This window comes from Electrophorus electricus, chromosome 7 (genome assembly GCF_041902795.1).
Source record: "Electrophorus electricus isolate QZ-2024a chromosome 7, ASM4190279v1, whole genome shotgun sequence".
Lineage (NCBI taxonomy): Eukaryota > Metazoa > Chordata > Actinopteri > Gymnotiformes > Gymnotidae > Electrophorus > Electrophorus electricus.
In genome coordinates, this window is record NC_137503.1 from 28,603,896 (window position 1) to 28,621,939 (window position 18,044).

The following is an 18,044-nucleotide window of genomic DNA, read 5'->3' on the forward strand; positions in this document are numbered from 1 at the left end:
GATTTCTTTTAAAGGTCTGTCCTAAGCGGAACCTTCTTCCTGTCCTCATCTCCACAGACTTGCAGAAGGAAAGTGCCGCATGGACGGCTAACCAACAGCACAGCCTGCTAAGGTGTGTACAGGGAGGCAGGAGGAAGCCATGTACACCACATGCCGGCGGCTCTGCATGGCGTCCCCCGGGGCGCGTATGAGCCATGCATCTGAACGTTCCGACCGGTGAGGGAGGATCGAGTAGCTAATAGATCTTAGCCATTTAATTACTTTGATAAAAGCAAGAGTGAGTCAAGGGGGAGAAGGCCATGTAGCCTTGACTTCTCTCAGAGGTATATACAGAGAGAAAGTGGATGGACTCCATGCCTACGCTCCGGAATATTCCACTAGCAAATAGCCGGTTAGATGAGTCTGCACCAGCAGTGGTCTGTGGTGCTGGATCAAGCTAGAGAAAACTAACCCAGGTCTGTGTTTACACCTGCATCAGTCACCACTGGCCGTCTCACTCATTCTGCCCCTCTCTAACCCCTGTGTCACTTATCTAGATGACCCCATCTGCTTTGCAGATAAAGCGGTCGTGTGCATAACACACGGGGATTACAAGAGGATGCTAATGGCCGAAGCGCTAATAAACTCGAGTGTCATCCATGCAAGTGGCCACCCATGAGCCGGGATAATGAGCACACTGCGAATGCCCTTCAAGGCAACGGCCAGAGCCAAGATGGTGGACAGCTCCACGGCTTCACCGTCTGCTGCTCTGTGGGATCAGGATGAACAGTAACTGGTCTCCACAAGATTACCTTCTTATTTATATCCTCCTTCCTTTGCTAGGCATCTGCAGTGTTAATCAAGAGACATGTACCCCTGCAGGGAAATTCAGTTAACAATGCCGTATGGTGTTTGCAATTTTTCCACAATTCACAGATTTCACATACATAATTCTCGAGATTTGAAGATATGACTGAACTGAGCGCAGCAGCGTTGCAGTAAGATCTTACAGTTGAAGAGTACATCCTCCGAGCTGCCTGTCAGTTCTGCTCACTCAGGCACTATTTAGCTCTGCATGTAATTATCTACCTGTGAATGATGAGTGTTGGAGCATGCTTACACATCAGGATGGAAGGATGTGCATCTGGCTTCCCAAGTGCAAGAACCAGCATGTGTTATAAAACGTTATAATGCGGCAGGCGAAATGGGTTTGTAAAGTGCTGGCAGGGTTAATGACTGTTTAAATCTTGAACATGTTACCGAAGAAGGACCTAAGCTTTTTCTACACTGTGGCAAAGATGTGGCCTCCCTCTTGGACCTAAATCAAAAATTCACATAGATCATACACATACAGCCCAAGGCCTTCCTGGCCTGAATTGCTTTACAGAGAGGACGAAATACAGCTGGGCTGAAGTCTCTCGCTCGTCACACTGGGATGAATGGCCCTCTCCGGTCGTTTACCCTCGTCCTTCATGGGGAGAGCTGAGTGATGCCTGGTACCGCTGCAGCCCACTTTAAGTGATGCGATTAGGGTGGAAAGAAGAAGGGCCGGCAAGGGAAAAGGGACACGGTCATGCTTCTGAGACCGAGAGGGACGTTTGGGGATGCTGAGGGCTATAATGGTCTGGTGTGCATGTGATCACACTGACTCTTTGGCCTCACAATGACTAAGAAAAACTTTGGGTTCTGCCTGAGTATTGGGAACACTATGACAGGATTTTCTACAATGGGCAGTGAGAGTCTTCAGCCATGAGACGCGTCAGCACTGAGAGGCTTCAGCATGGAGAGGCTTCGGACCACGCAAACAGAGTCACTCGCATTAGAGAAGGAAGGAGGTATAATACGTCAGAGTGGAACTAAAGCACTGCCTATATTTATACAAAGTAAAAATATTTGCCGTTTTAACTACAGGTAAAAAGTAAAAAAATATCTAGAGTGCTTAAAAATTTAGAGTTAACTGAATTTCTGAATAACTGATTATAAATAAGATTACTGTTCTGTTTATTAATTTAAAATTTCACAGCTGCCCAGACACATGCTTAAGTTAAAACAAAAATTTTTTTCCTATAGTGCAGTGAACTGTCCGTAAGTAGTCAAAGAACATCACGTGTGAATTTACCTCGTCAAATCGGTCGAACACGGCACCTTCCTGCAGGAAATCGGGGACGTGCTTCTGCCAGTTGAACTCGTATAACTTGGTCATGGCTGCTCACAGGCCTGTGGTGCAGAAAGAGAGGGAGCATGAGGGAGGCACACACTGCAGGGGATGGGGAAACATGACCTAACACTGGCTTCTTCAGGAAACACATGGATCAGTAAAGTGCAATAGTTCGACCGTAACCAACTGCAAAAAGGGCAAAGATGCGAAACAGAGTAAGTAATGTGTCTCGAGGACAAAAGCATGAGGGGTTATCTAGGTACATCTCTCTCCCCCTGTGCTGTACACAGCATCTCTGCAAATTCAGCTCCTCATCAGATAGCCAGCTCTCTGGCCATCAGGGAAAGGTCTCTGTTACTTCTGCTGTTCTTGTTTAAAGATTTCTGGGGCCTTGTTCAACGGTTGCTCTGCAGTGTGTGCCCATCACATTCATCTATGTTTAAATAATGCATGCAGTGTGCTGAAAGCCAACTTGGCAGACTGTGGCAAGCCTAAGCCACATTCAAAACACAAAGACTGGAAACTGACTGGATTTTCATATTACATTTTTTTTTCTATAACTCACCGGGAAGAAAGCAAAGGCACCCTTTTAAGATAAATCATGCGGTAGTCATTTTCTGCTTTAACAACTTTTCAATATGCTACAGAGAGGTCATGTCTTTTCCATTCTATCACTCGGCCTGCCACATTTCAACACCTTGAATGTTGGCCTTGTGTGGAGCTCAAAATTAAAACACATCCTTATAAGTACTTTGTGTGAAAGCACTTTGACAAAAGCTTCGCTAATCCTAAGAATGAAACCCATATCCATCTTGAAGTCTTGGTGTTCTAGTTACAGATTGTGCACCTGTGTCTAAGTACTCTCCTGAAAAAATGTGTTGTTGATTTGTTTTCTTCACTGCCATAACCAATCACAGATGGGGCCAATAGACAGTGTTTCTCCCACAAGTCACTTCTGAAGATGGCAACAGACACTGCATTTAATGGCATTTAATGGTGGGGACACGCAGGTGGATGTGATGGCCTGTGATGTCAGAAATGGATCTCACGTCTGATTCAGAGCTCGGCAGGAAGGGGAGTGCTCTCAATCGATAGTTGCTCATTGATGAGCGAGCTAAATGGCAGACTAAAGAGGATCCTCACAAATTTCACCCAGACAGATAAGCCACCTGGCATGAGAACCTGATCAGCGCAGACGGGGAGAGAGCGAGAGAAAGAAAGCGCGAGAGAGCGAGCGAGCACTACAACGTAGCTTTCTCCACACACTGCCATTAGCATCTGCAGCACCCCACAGAGGAACATTAGGAAGAGCCTCATGTCACTCTCATAGGGGCAGCCATGCAGCAAAAAACCCAATGTTCCAAAGAAATTTCAGACTATTCCACATGGCTGATGACATTTACAATGTTGGAACAATGCTAAATGTTTAGGATGAGAAGTTCAATGTATTCTGGTTAATATTAAACAGGAAAAGGCTCCGGGTTAGGCACCCACTGAGTGAGAAAACTAATATTTGGGCCTATCCATACAAACATTACATTGCACAACACAATACAGATTTTTGACAAAATCCAAGAATTAAGCATTTTGCAATGCAATGTGCCAGAGGAAACAAGGATCCTTCAAAGCAACTAGTTTGTCTTCAGTGCTCAAAGCATATGACACAGTGGGTGCTAGGAGCATACGGCCTGTAGTGCAGACCCCTGGTACCTGCCATTTCAAGCCAGCCACTGGGAAAATAACCAGTCCTCCCCGATTTCATTCTTGCCGCTCAGCTGAAGGACTGAGGGGCTCAGATGTGTATGGGGTGCACAGGGAATTCCGAGCTGACCTTGCAGGTGAAAGCACAGCTCCAGCATACAACCAGCATTCCAAAAGGCTCTTGCTCTTCACAGCCTGCAGGAAATTAGCCTAACGAGCCTGCTGGATTTCAGAAGTCACACATAATATAAGTAGATGGATGACAAAATGTTTACATTTTGCAAGCTATGCACTGACGGAGCAGTATACGATATACTATAAAAGGCATTCTAGCCCTTATTGTTGTGATGAACTAGGGAAAACCTCTGGTAATCATGCATAACTTAACAGGGAGGGGGCAGAACTGAACTCCACCTAGTAAGACCTTGAACTCCTAAACATGACTTCGTTAGCACACACTAGCACTGCTGAAGTAGCATGAAAGGGCTTTTCATGCATTTCACTATGCAGAGAATTCACAGCCCCAGCGACATATGCTAAAATGCCGTACATCTCTCAGTGAAAGAGTAATGATTTGGAAATGCAACATAATTATCACTGAACTTTGTTCAGAAGGTTTTTGTTTCAGTTACAAAAATACTTTCATCCCTACTGTGCTTTTATTAGGTTCATTTCTGCAGCCATTCATCATCACCCTCTCAAACAGGAGCGGAAGAGACATGTCATCGAAGAAACACCTCAGCTGCAATTTCAACAAGTGTACATCTATAAACAGCCATCATTTGTTATACAAAGTAATTAATGAACTTATGCTGTGCAAAGCTTATGCCACAAAACTATTCCCAATTATAAAACTGTAATGAGTAATAACATAATAGTAGCTTACTAGTCATTGTGATTGTAATATCTGTAAAGCAGTAACAGTGGTTCTAAAATTCATCTGGAGTTTTACTGCAGAGCTGAGACAGCAAGTCAAGATAAATATTTAACTGTCTTGAAGTTAACGTATGACCTCAGTTTATAACATTTTTTTCCCCTCAAGATGAGAAGGATGATTCCAGTTCAGATGCACAACTCTCCGAACTCAGAGAATGAAGCCAGTTCTGCTGGACATGGCCTCACACCAAGCAACCCTGGGAAAAGACCCAAGCACGGAGCTGAGGAACCGTTACTCCTGCTGCACCAGCGCCTGCCAACTCCAGACAATAAGCTTCCACTTACGATCTGGCCCTTGCCGTCATTTATGCACTGTGTGACACAACATTCCTGCCCACAAGGGATAAGCCCTAAGGCAAAACAGTAAGAGTATACAGCAATACAGAAAGCCTTCTAGTGCCTCACAGAATTGTGGCAATGTGATATTTGGGTAATGGACACTCTATGCACACATTATCAGGTGCTTGTCATGAGCAAACAAGCAAATATTCCTCCCCCAACCTCACCTAAAAAACCCCCAAGCTGTATTAATGCTCAGTAAGAATTTCATGACCAGCAGGAACAGTTTTGTCTGTGATCTCCTAGCAAAACTCAGGTCCTTCAGATTGAGGAACGTCACCAATCTGTGGTCCTGCACCTGACAAAAAGACATTTAACAGACCTGCGCAAGTGTGAGAAGTCCAGCCCTACAGCCAGCGTCTCCGTGTGTGACTCTGCGGCGTGGTGACTGGGTGGTGGAGCATGAGTGGCGGGTGCTAGCCTTTCCTTTGCGTAGGACGCGTGGCAGGTCTGTTCAACAGCACACTAGCAGCTATGCTGGCACTTGGCCAGGAGCACAGCAAACAAAAACACACCTCCAGCTTCCTCCACAGTAAGCTTATACATCCTTACCTTTCCAGTCGTAACCTGTTCTAAAGCACACAGAAACACCCCAACGCATGCGCACATGCTTCAAATGTCCCAGATTAGGTAGCTCTAAATGGCAGTGCAGTGAGGAGCTCACAGAAGTGAAAAACAAACAGACCTACATAACAGTCATTTTTAATGTACAACAATGAAAACAAGCAGCCCTAGTTTACTTATCATCACTAAATTTCACTAGTATTAGCTTAATGGTAATGTTAGATGAAAAAGTCAATAGTCAAACATCTGTAGTCTTAACACCTTAGAATATGGTTCTTATTTGTATCCTTATGGCCTAAGTAGACCACACCTGTGCATACAAGCAAACACAAACTACTGGGTTTGAAGGGAAAAGCAGTAATGAGTCAAACAGCAAGACGTACAGTATGAAAGACTAATTTGGTTACCTCACTGTTAGAAATGACATTGTTAAATGACATTACTACTAAACAGCATTAGCTTCAACTACATTAACTTAAGGTTAATGTTTTCCTACAATATCACAGTAGCATCGCCAGGGGATAGAACACCCCACAATGATGTCATGAAGTGTTACCAGTGGCAAAGCACATAGCCATCTGGCACACTGCAACAGGAAAGCAGGACAGTTGTGCTCAAAACGGTCCTCACTCTAAACTCACTTTGCAAAAAATACCTTTTGCACTATCTGTATAAAGGCCTCTCCAATCAATGTCCCAATTACTGGCTTCTGCTCAATGAAAAAGAGAGAGAGAGAGAGAGAGAGAGAGAGAGAGAGAGAAAGAAAATAGATATGACTTCTGGTAGCCTGGGGGGTGTTTCAGAGTAAACAGTGTTTTTGCACGGATGAAGATCCGGCTTGTGCTGATGACTTCATGGCTGTGTGCGTAGCACATGGGCAAAGTCAGGAAGTGGTGGGCACACTGAGCCACTTGGCAACTGAACCCATGGGGATAGGGAAAAATCCACCCCGCCATACCAGAGTCCTCGTTCTGGCCGCCCACTGTTTATCTCCATCATGTGAGGCTTGGCTTATCCCTTAGGGTTACAGATTCATCTCATTGTACTCGTCCGCACATTGAGGAACCCCACATGGACGGACCCATTTGAGAGGCGAACGGCATGCTGGGAATTCTAAACTTGAGACAGAGCCTTGTAAACACTGGCAATGTATACTGACAGTACTTCATATGTTCTATTCTTTCTGTTGTTCAGTGGTGACATGTCTCTTTGGCATGCTGTGAATAACAATGCTGTCTGACATAGTGAAGTCTCTGAGTGGCCACCATACTGAGTTTGAGTAAGTTTTAGTTCTTAACTCTAAATAAAATGAACATACCTGCATGGTTAGACACATGAATGGTTGCAGTGCCTCCCAGGCTGTAGCTGCTGAAAATGATTATTCTTGATTTTCTTCAGCACAGACCAAAGTTGATGCCTGTGGTTGCAGCAGTGTGCTAGTGTTGGTGCTTGCGGAAGCATGGGTGTGGGTTTGTTTGTCTGGAGTGTCAGCGTAATTGAGGATTCTACACTGAGGTTAAGGCTTCACCTGCCATGCTTTGCCAGCAGTTTTATGAGGGCATCTATGTTTTAGCTAAAATCAAGTGGATAGACAGAGGGGCATCATGAGTGGTGGTATGGTTGGACTCAATGGCCCCTACGATCCTGTAATACGTCGTATTTAAAAGCACACGAGTGGGTGCCAAGGGGCACTCCTGCCTCTGATGACTCAGCAAAGCACAGCCAAGGATTTGTTTTGCTCAACAGTAACCCCATTACTTAACACCAACCTCGAATTGAAAAGGTTTTGAAGGACGTGTCTGTGTGTGAGGTAATAACACAATCAGGAATTCCAGAAGCTTCTAAGATGCAAAGCAGTGGAAAATGTTACATGCTGAGGACTGGAGATGTCCACCCATCACAGTAACGCCATGAAAGCTTCCACAGCTAATGATGTCCATGACTCCTGCAGGTCCATTCAGGATTTGCGTTTGGGGCTGAAATAAAGCGCAGAGCAGATTTACTGGAGCACCAGCCTGAGGTGTGTTTTACCGCAGATTAACAGGGCAAGGGATCACCTCAGCCCACTTTCTATGCGCAGCCTCGGGTTCCACCAGGCCAGGTTTGCCCAAACATGGTCAAAACACAAGAGAGACAGAGAGAGAGAAGGGACAACTGTCAGACCTCCTTACACTGCTAACCCAAAACTGCAGAGAAGAGAATTCACAGTTTCAGCTTAGCAGGTTCATTCTAGGGTCTTAGACCAGTTGCCCTTCACCTAAAGCCTTAGAAGAAAGCAATATTTGGAGTGAATATTATTGTGGAGGCTAGGCTAATAATAGTTTGGAATGTTACAGCCTGTTTCAGCTTTATCCGATTTCTTTGCACTGTTTCCGGGTTGAATGTGAGCGTTTGGGAAGGGAGGAGGTCTATGAGATGAGGAGACAACACATTTCAGTGAGTGAGAGAGACAAAGAGAGAGAGACAGACAGACAGACAGACACACAGAGAGAGAGAGAGAGAGAGAGAGAGAGAGAGAGAGCGAGAGAGAGAGAGAAAGAGAGAGAGAGAGGAAAGGAAAGGGCCACAATCCACAATCATCTCTCTGCCCAAATATGTACCTATGAGGAACACAAATTATAACTTCTATTCCTCACTAACCCCCTACAGATAAAGACAGGAAGAGAATAAGGGAATGCATTTTTTCTGAATTGCTGAAAGAGAACACTGCCTTATACAGAGGCATGGAGGCAAAGGGCAACTGGAGCTGAATAATTCCCCAATTTGTCCAGACAGTAAAGGCAGTCCTTTGACACAGTCACATCTGGCCAAAATCCAGCTGGCCAAAGACAAAACAGGTGAAAGAAATAGGGTGCTGGAGAATAGCTGCTTTGTACAGATGATATGCGATGTTTTTAGGTGCTAGAACTTCAGTTGATAATGTGTGTGTGTCTCTGTCTGTCTGTCTGTCTGTGTATATAAACACGCAAAAGCTTATGAAACAACTAAACAAAATTCAAGTAATTTCTCCAAAATACACAATTACCTCAAAGCCTCCTGACAAGACCCCAAGCAAGTGAGGTAGATTCGACATCAGAGGTGAGCTGTGATCCCTTCCATTTGATCAGCGGCCCACCCCCTATTTATTTTATTAGAGGGAGAAACCCTTTCTTGACAAACAAACACCACACAGATGTTGCTCTGCTCCGACACCATACATCTCCATGGTAACCCTATTCCCGGGGACAGGCAGGCCATAATAGCCACTGCTCTGCTGTGCTGAGACAGGATGACTTACGGCACACGGCTCCTAGTAGCACTTTACAGTCCAAATGAGAGCCCAGTGTGTATAAAGGCCTATTCACTCGAGGGTTTTCTACTCAGAAGAAATCTACACCAAAATAATATGAATCTCCCAAGAGCTCCAGTTTATCCTCATCATTTACCAGCACCTGGGTAAAACTGTGGATCTTGGATGCATTACCAAACTCCATGCCCTAGCTTTGCAAATCTGTTTGAATTACTGCCTGGTCTGCTTGTAGAAAACCTTTTAATAGTACAAATAGTATCTCAACAAGCAATGACTTTTAATAATCATGTGTACATAAGCAATTATAAAGGCTTACATTATACCAATAAGGCATTATTTATAACATGGATTAATAGCATTTTACAATGCGTGAGGGATTACATCATAAATCCCCATTTTTTACTGCACCTTTATCTGTGCTACTGTAAACACCAGTTCAGAAAAATATGGATCTCCGTATTAAATTATAAGCAACATTTTTGGAATACATTTTTTTTTTTTATATGCACTGGTATATAATGACCATCATTACATAACGGTGTCATTAATCTGCTCTCTCTCATATCTATCTCTGCAGTCATGAATATGCCACCAACAGCAGGCTGCCAAACAACCTTTTGCTAAACAACCTTTAATACAGGTGCCATGTAGTAAATATTGGTGTGCGTCACGACTCAAAAAACAAGACAGTCAGACACTATCTGCATATCAGCCGAAACTCCGATATGAGAGGACAAATAACTGGGGACCGCAGGGCACAATCAGCTGCTCAACACCGCTGCACAGCTTCTTTACAGCAGAGATGGAAGACGCTTCTGCCCAGCGTCTCAGCACCGCTGGACAGATTCTTTATAGCAGATACAGGAGCCGCTTCTGCCCAGCTTTGCAGCCAAGGGGGATGTGTGAGACTGTCAGCGATTGGTACTTCTGAGAGGAATGCTGGGGTAATTCAAATATGATGTGACTTCAGTCATACCAGACAGATGCCGCAATCACGTCAGGGACAGCTCCAGGGCCGAGGACAGCAGTAGGTGATGTTCTGCAAACACAGTAAAACAATGTTAAGTAATTACTATCTGCTTTAATTACTAATTACTTACAGACAGAGCAAAGCAAGCAAGCAAGCAAGTTAAAACTAAAAAAGGACAATGCAAATGAAAGGTTTTCCAACAATACAAGACAGCAGGAAGCAACAACAGTCACATCTCTTATACGTTTGGTTTTCAAGAGAGCAAAAATGTTTTCAGTAACACCTAATTTGCTTATATAAGTCCATCTGAACGCTAACCAACCCTGTAATATGCAATTCCATTCTGTAGGTGCTCATTAATCACTGGGGGTTTTGGTGTGGCTGAACACCTTAAACCGAAAGAAGACCGATGTCCCATAATATTATAGTTAAAACGATACGGAAAAAAACCTTCAGTATTTATTGCTCTCTCACATTCAACAAGCTGCTCTTCACTTTGTTACCCTCCCTAAGCGGTGCTGCCCCCCCACCCCCCCACAAACATTTTATAGCCAGGCAGATGGATTTGACAGACCAGTACAAACACAACCACTCTTTAATTTGCTACATTCAACATCTCAAGCGGTTTCAGAGAATGAAGTAGTCTTCTGAGTGCTCTTCAGAAATCGGAGTTTTGTGCCATAAAAGGTAATTACCATATGCTGTAGGCATGACCCTGGACTAAACTTGGTGGGAATATGGCACCAAGCCATGGCTGTCATGGGAAGAACTTCTGTCTCTGGGGACATGTCTATGAAATTAAAGCCTTGACAACCTCAAGAGAATGCATCACCTGTAATGATTTATTCTCTAAAAATAGATACAGATTACACATCGCCAAGCAGTAAACATGCACCAGTTTTTCTAAATTGACACTGCAATCAACGAACAAAGCTGATCCATTTAAACCACCAGTTCAAAACTATGCCGTTTGATCCATATGGTAGTCAAATCCTCATAATGAGCAGCATTTATTTTTAGCCATAAATGCTGTCATTTCAAGTAACATCATGTTTAGCTACAATTATTCTCCAGATTAGAACAGATGATAAAATGCCTATAATCCCTAAAGTCACACTCATTTATGACATCAACGAGCTGTGGTATGGAAAAATACAACACCTTTACCTCCTCAAACTGCTGTTGTACATTAATTTCCTGAAACAGCTTTGAATGTTTCTCCAACACAATTCACCTATAAGATCAGCTGCTACAACCAGACTTATTACGTACGAATATCAAACAGTCCAAAAATAACACAGGGTGCAGAAATCATCATGAACAAAGCATCTTTAAGAAGCTGTAATTACAGACAGAGTTGAGGGAGGAATTCAAGAGTGAATGGCGTTTCCTGAACCCAGCAGAGGTGTTGACATACCCGCCTTCATATTCCTCACTGCTGCTTCAGAGCATGCTACTGGGAGGGAGGGCTTCATATAGCTCCTTCAAGTGTTTATTAGTGATGGGGGCTGATACCATGCTGATAAACTCAGAAAGATGTTATGAGGGTACCTTGGAGCTTTGCTCATGTAATTCACCTCTGGGGTCCAACAATAATTAGCATTCAACCTTCACACAGTGTCATCGCTGTAGACAAGGTGACTGTGAGGAGCGATGAGAGCACAGAGCCCTGGAGTTCTCACAGGTGCTGTATGAGGGTCACTGTTATAAGAACACAGGCTTAAATGACTGCAAGAGGGGGGAGGCAGCAAGGGAGAGAGAGAGAGAGCACATTGGAGAAGGAGGGGCGTGACAGAGGGCAACAAAGAGAATAAAGAAAATAGAAAAAAAATGGGGAGAAAGTGAGAGACCACAGTAGAGAGAGAGAGAAAGCCTGAGGAAGAAGCTGCACAGCCGGAGTCCCTGTTCCATGAGAGCAGCTGGGGAGGACAGGGTGTCCGGGACCAGTGTCACACCACCCGTCTCTTGTGTGACAGAAACAAGGTCTGACACCCGCCATCTAATTCCATATAGAGCTTCAGCATGGGCTAACGAGCTCTACCCTGCCACATTAGCAAATGCTTTGGTGGCACCTCTACCTGCTCAGACCAAGGTCCACACACTGCTTAAAACATGACAGAGCTCTGTCAAAAATGCTATAAAACGCAGTGGGTGTGGCTCTGTAGAGTGTGTGTGTGTTTGTGTGGGGGAGGGGGGTGGTAGAGAGGTTGCCTGTGAAGAACTAAAGCGATAAAATGTATAAGCATAAATGTGTCTAATCAATTGCCAGTGACAAATCTCAACTTCGTACAGACTGTCACACCATAGCAGTAGTTGTACAGTGTGGAGCTCACCTTATGACACAACAATAATCACTGTGTTATGGTGCTTTTGGGAAACTAGAACTACTCAAAAGCTTGATTGACGCACGTGATTGGCTGGTCCTGCGGGAACTCTCTTTCCATGCCTCTTAACCAATCAAGCTGATGGAGCTGAGCCAATTAGCAACAGTCTTGTGCTGATGCTATGGCAACCATTTTTGCAGAAGTTGTAGGCTTAATTTGATGTCCCCTGAGCTGTGGAGGCTACAGTTTGAGCAAGCAATTGCTTAGGTATCTCTCTTTTATACATTATGAAATTTGTTTTTAACTTTAAAGCAAGTTTTAAGCTTTAAATTGTTGGTTAGGAAGTTCTCTCATATTGTGTCAACTCACCAACACACTCAGAGTCTGAATGTCACTTCAACTGTAGGGTGAGCCCAAATACTGGGTACTTGGACAAAGTGTGGGGTAGTTCCTTATAGGTCTCCCTTAGATCTTTTTGATTCTTACTACCTACAAAATCCTTACATGGAGACATTAATTATTACAACCTTGTGTTTAGCTAGAATGTTATTTTGAAAAACAATGGTTCCAACAACCTAGCTACTATACTAGAAATTGAACACTGGGCTATACCGTTCCCACCCCAAAGTGAATAGAGTTGTTCCAGGTATGGATCTGAATACAACCTGGATAAATATTTAAACAAACAGAGCTTCAAATCACTTGTGTAGAAAGAGCCCCACACAACATATAGCGGTTTAGAGAACCTCCAATTTTGTGAGGCAGTTGTGATGCTAATAAAGGCTTTTGCTTCTGTGCTTGACCAGTCAAAATTTCTGTTTCTTTTATCAGTTTCACATGTGACCATTTGACAGGTGGCTATACAGTAAAACTACTTTGCTCTATATTAAATAGTGTGATCACAAATTACTGAAATAGCCTGCCCTGTGGAGTGTGACGTGACATTTCCATCATTCAGCAGTAAAATTAACAACCAATGTGATTAGGCTGCAAGTAATGTCACCGTCAAGAGTGTCCTCTGACCATCTCATGTTTTATTATCTAGAAAAAAAATTTAAAAAAATAAAATGCATGTTTCCTGATTAGCTTGTCCAAGTCTTAATCTCCAGCATCTTCAGCTAAAGTCAAAATCTAACAGTGCTGTGAGCTTCAGCTTTAAAGATACAAATAATGTCCAGCTGCCATTGGTTTGAGATTGCCATTTTGGAGTTCAACAACATAGTGATCTTGTTAGGCAGGTGGCTGCTCTTTAAAATAAGATGCTTTATGAAACCTAAATCACAGCTCCATGTTATCTACAAATACTTTAATAACTTCCGCATAAAGTTTTGGTGAAGAATTAACAGTGTGAACACATAGCAAGTTTGTACCTGGCTAGTTTTCATTGTGAAGTAATGCTAGCTAAGCATACCGCAGAGGACAAGCCATTTTGAGATCTACACATCATGCAATTTTAACTGATTAACAGCTTTGGATATTCAAACCCTGCTTTGGAACAGGATAGATTCACACAGTTTATTTCCTGATCAGGAAAGCCTTGATCAACATCATAAGTGCTGTTCATCATGCTCAGGAGCTAATCAAACTCCATGTTCTCAACAAATATTCCAACTCCAACACAATGAGCACAACAGATCCAGAAGTGAGCACGTTTAGGAGTCATGTTCTGTGTTATGGAACAAAGGTCGACAGTTTAATTGGAAGTGCAAATTATGTTCACATGTAGCAATCCCACCAGTGGTTTGAGGCACGGGTTGAGTGAATCTGAACGGAGGGATGTGTTTCCAATGGGGGAATGGAATTAGAAAGTGCAGATAATAGCTTTTGGTTTGCACTGTTCCTAAGTATTTTTAGACTCACATATGCAGTCCAGGAACAGCATTCGTTTAGTAGACTTTTATGCTGCCAGATAGAGGCAAGTTTTGAACAGCACATGCTGGGATATTTTGTGTCACCGTTACAAAGAAAAATCTCCAAAAATAAAAGTAATGAATGAATGAACCTGTGTGTGAATGTATTTTACCAACAATATATTACCAGACTGCAAAGCAGCACAAAATCACTACAGCCTAACAGTATTGAACTGAATGCTGTCGTGCATGTTACAGAAGCCTTAGGCTAAACCCTAAAGGTAATGCTTACTAAGCTACTCTCCTTGGCCTAGGGTTCCGTAAGCTCTGCAACTATGCCACAGGTGTAAATTATTATTTTATGTACAGTACACCAGCTACTGAAACATGCACAAGCATTTACTTTCAGGTGTCTTTGTGGTGATCAGGAAAATCAAACAAACAAAATAAAACAAACAAAAAACCTTAAAACAAACCCACCACCAGTTCTGAAACTTTAAGTGGTCCTCAAGAAGAGGTGAATCTGTGCTCAATATAATATAGTATGTTTCTCTAGTAATTAATAAAGTCTGATTATATGGCTATAAAATAATACATTTGGCAGAAGTACAGAAGAGTAACAGACATGGCCTTCACAGCCTGGCAGTACACCAAATCCTATACTGTAAAATGTGAGCTTATATGCCTTTGTGATTATTGTGGCCTCATACAGCATGGAAACATACATCAAGCTCAGTAGTGCAGCAGCCGACACATTTTACAGCAGCATCTTAAAATCACAGAGACTGCGAAGGCCTTGCTGTTTGTATGCGAAACTGAGCCTTCAACAAGGTGTAGGGCAGAGTGTCCATTCAACAGTGTGGAGAGGCACTGCAGAGCCAAGGATATCCTCACACCAGCCACCGTCAGGATTTTCAGTTCAGCGATCTTATCCAAACCACAAAAAAAAAGCCATATATAAAACCAACAATAATTTGCTGGTAAATGTACCAAAACGGATGAAAATAGCAGATTAAAAGGCGCACAAAAAGCAGTGGATTAAATCCCTCAAGATGCTTTGAAAACCACCTATGTAAGCTCTATTTTTAGTTGATTCATATGCAAGTGGTACTGTCCCACAGCTACATATCAACAGTGGCAATGTCCAATGTCCATAGACACTGCAAAATTCTCAGATTCCACCTGCTCATTGCTTTGCTATGCCTGTTGATGAAGCAATCATTTGAAGATGCTAGTTCAAAAGACATAACAGCAGATATTTTTACTTGCTATTAAGGCCACCTCTAACTGACAAACTCCACCAGGTGATCCTAATCAGATGTCAAACAACCTTGCTTTGCACTGGTGGTCAAGCATAGACACCTGTTGCACTTACACTCTATAAAAGATGGTAGAAGCATAAAATAGCATTAAAAAAAAAGTCTCACACACACACACACACACACACACACACACACACACACACACACACACACACACACACACACACACACACACACACACACACACACACACACTTGCCTCAATCAATTCAAATTTTTATAACAGTGACTACAGTCTGAAAGCTACTTTAAAAACACTACAATTCATAATCACCTTTTAATACTTAAGGTAAGAACTGAGTGGAGAGACCCCCCCCAACAAGAGAGTTGTTACCCACTTACCAGTGCTGCATGAAGTCAGTGTTAGACCAGCATCTTTTTCTGTGAACACATAAGAGAGATTTGAATCAAATAAGAATTCACTGGAAACTTAATACTGAACAAAAGGCCCCAATCTGTATACCAATCAGATACAGACTCAGGGACATTTTGGCAGCTTTTCAGTCAAAGATAATGTACTTGAAATGGCAGCATCATAAATCTTTTCCACAAAAAGCAACAGTGTGTCAAAGGTTCAAAATACTGCATATCTTCAACCATCTAACGGGTCTGTCAAAGCCTTTATTCACAAATTCAGTCCTCTGTTCATTTTAATTTTATCAGCCAATTCCACACACACAGAATGTCCCTCAAATTTATGGTACTGGAAAAAAAATTGTGATAAGTAACCTTGAAGGTAGCATGTAGTTAGACATGTTCCTACCCAAAGTGGGTATATAAATGTGAACAGACAAAATGCATTCACAATGTTCATTCCCCCCTGCCCAAAAATCTTTTTATTACATATGATAAATTATACTTTAGTTTTTATAATTTCTTTGATCACAGAAAGTGCCACAAGTTTTACTAGATGGCATCAAACTCTTGAGGGTCCTATGGTTTTTTTTTTATTCGAATGTCCTATATTAAGTTATGAAGGCATGAGTTCTAAATTATCTGGCTGAAATGCCTGATCAACAAGCCACAGGTCAGCTGCCTGACAACAGACCCGGTACTATAACAATAAACAAACAGGAACTTAAGTTCACTCGGTCAACAGATCCTGCAACAACGTATTATCTTGCTCCTAACTGTTTTAATCGTTAATATGCGTTTATGGACCTGCCACGCATATAGAAAATCCCAACCTTTACCGGTCTTCGTCAGCACGTCAATAAGTTTACTATATACAGTATCATGGAGGCTCTATCCTATATTGGGAAGCTCTGTATACTCAAAATATCATAAAAATTCCTGTGTTCTCATCAGTCTAAATTTGGTCACTTAAAACTGTTTGTTCAGTCATCATTTCTACCTCAATGTCTACTGTCCATAGACGACACAGGGTAATAACGAAAATGGCTAAATTTATCGTCTTAAAATATCCTGCTAAATAGCTAGCAATCTAACGGAATCTAGTGCCATCTTTTATTCGGTTAACCGTTCTTGTATGTTAATATATGCCGCATTACTTGTATAAATGAAAAGCCCATTTAAGGAAAATTTGCCACCGCCTTTCTAGACAGGTGTACTAAAAACCTGTACGAGAGGATTACGGCCAAATCCGGTCCATCGAGAAGGGCTGAGCTTTAATATGTTTAATGTGACAATTTGTAGCCATCTGAAAATTAACAACGGACACTTCCAACTGCGTTTCATTTGAGCCAATTTTTATTAGCAAAGAATCATAATCCATTAACAATATTGGAAACTAGCTACAATTCTTGCATAGACCTGGCGGGTGCATTTGGACAAAACACTGGTAGAGTGAGGACAGCAAGCTACGTGGACTGAGTAGCTATAATTAAATATTTAATACACAATGACAGGTTTAGCTAGACATTTAAACCACCTTTGGTAAGTCACATAACTATCGAGCTATTTATTTCCAGATTTTCATAGGCAGTTTTTGTCTGACTTGATTCTCAGTCTGAAACTGGGTAAAGAAACTAAAAATCATGTACGCAGCTATAAACAGTAATACACACAACAAATAATATTTGGATTGGGCCCACTACTAAAATAGTAAACATTCTGGCGTTTGCTAATGTTAATATTATAATGTTTGTATTCATTGTGCTGCCTAGCTATCCTGTTTGTTGGCAATGTGGTCACTGCTAGTTGACAGGCACCAAGCTAGCTAGCGCAGAGGCTAACGGTCAGTACTCTGAACCATTCTAGAACCACTTGAAATTAACCGGCGCAGCTAGCTAGTTTTTAAACAGTAGCTCAAATGCTGCGCACGTGCTTTTCAATGGGAAAACAATGCGTTCTTCAGAAGCCGCGCGCGCGACACTTTCCTTTACCCCCATGCCATTGGACACGGTGCCAATGACTCTGACACAGCTAGCAAACTAGCTACTACTACCAGCCATATCTAGTGGTGCAAAAGCATGTAATTTCATCTTGACCTCTGCCGATGGTGATGGAGTTGAGGTTTTTTTTTCAGTGCTTTTCGAAGCCTCTTCGAACAGTTTGCACAATACCGATTTTCTCTCACTCAATCTTGGACCTCCCAAGTGAATGCTCTCCAACTAGGGCATTCAAACCAATGCCTAGATCTCTCACTCACA

General features: G+C 42.5%; 1 protein-coding gene across 2 annotated transcripts in view; it reads right to left on the minus strand.

The window, feature by feature from the left end:
* plcb4b (phospholipase C, beta 4b) overlaps nucleotides 1-18,044 on the minus strand; it is a 47,654-nt gene that overhangs the window by 29,277 nt on the left and 333 nt on the right. The window contains exons 2-4 of one of the 2 annotated variants that reach the window (XM_027029185.3): nucleotides 15,775-15,813; nucleotides 9,943-10,005; nucleotides 2,099-2,196 (exon numbers count right to left, since the gene is read on the minus strand). In XM_027029185.3, the coding sequence (XP_026884986.2) occupies nucleotides 2,099-2,182 (84 nt within the window). In that variant the 5' untranslated portion in view covers nucleotides 2,183-2,196; nucleotides 9,943-10,005; nucleotides 15,775-15,813. Of the gene's footprint in view, nucleotides 1-2,098; nucleotides 2,197-5,435; nucleotides 6,140-9,942; nucleotides 10,006-15,774; nucleotides 15,814-18,044 lie in introns of those variants that run through there. The other variant, XM_081717229.1, reaches the window with a different exon arrangement.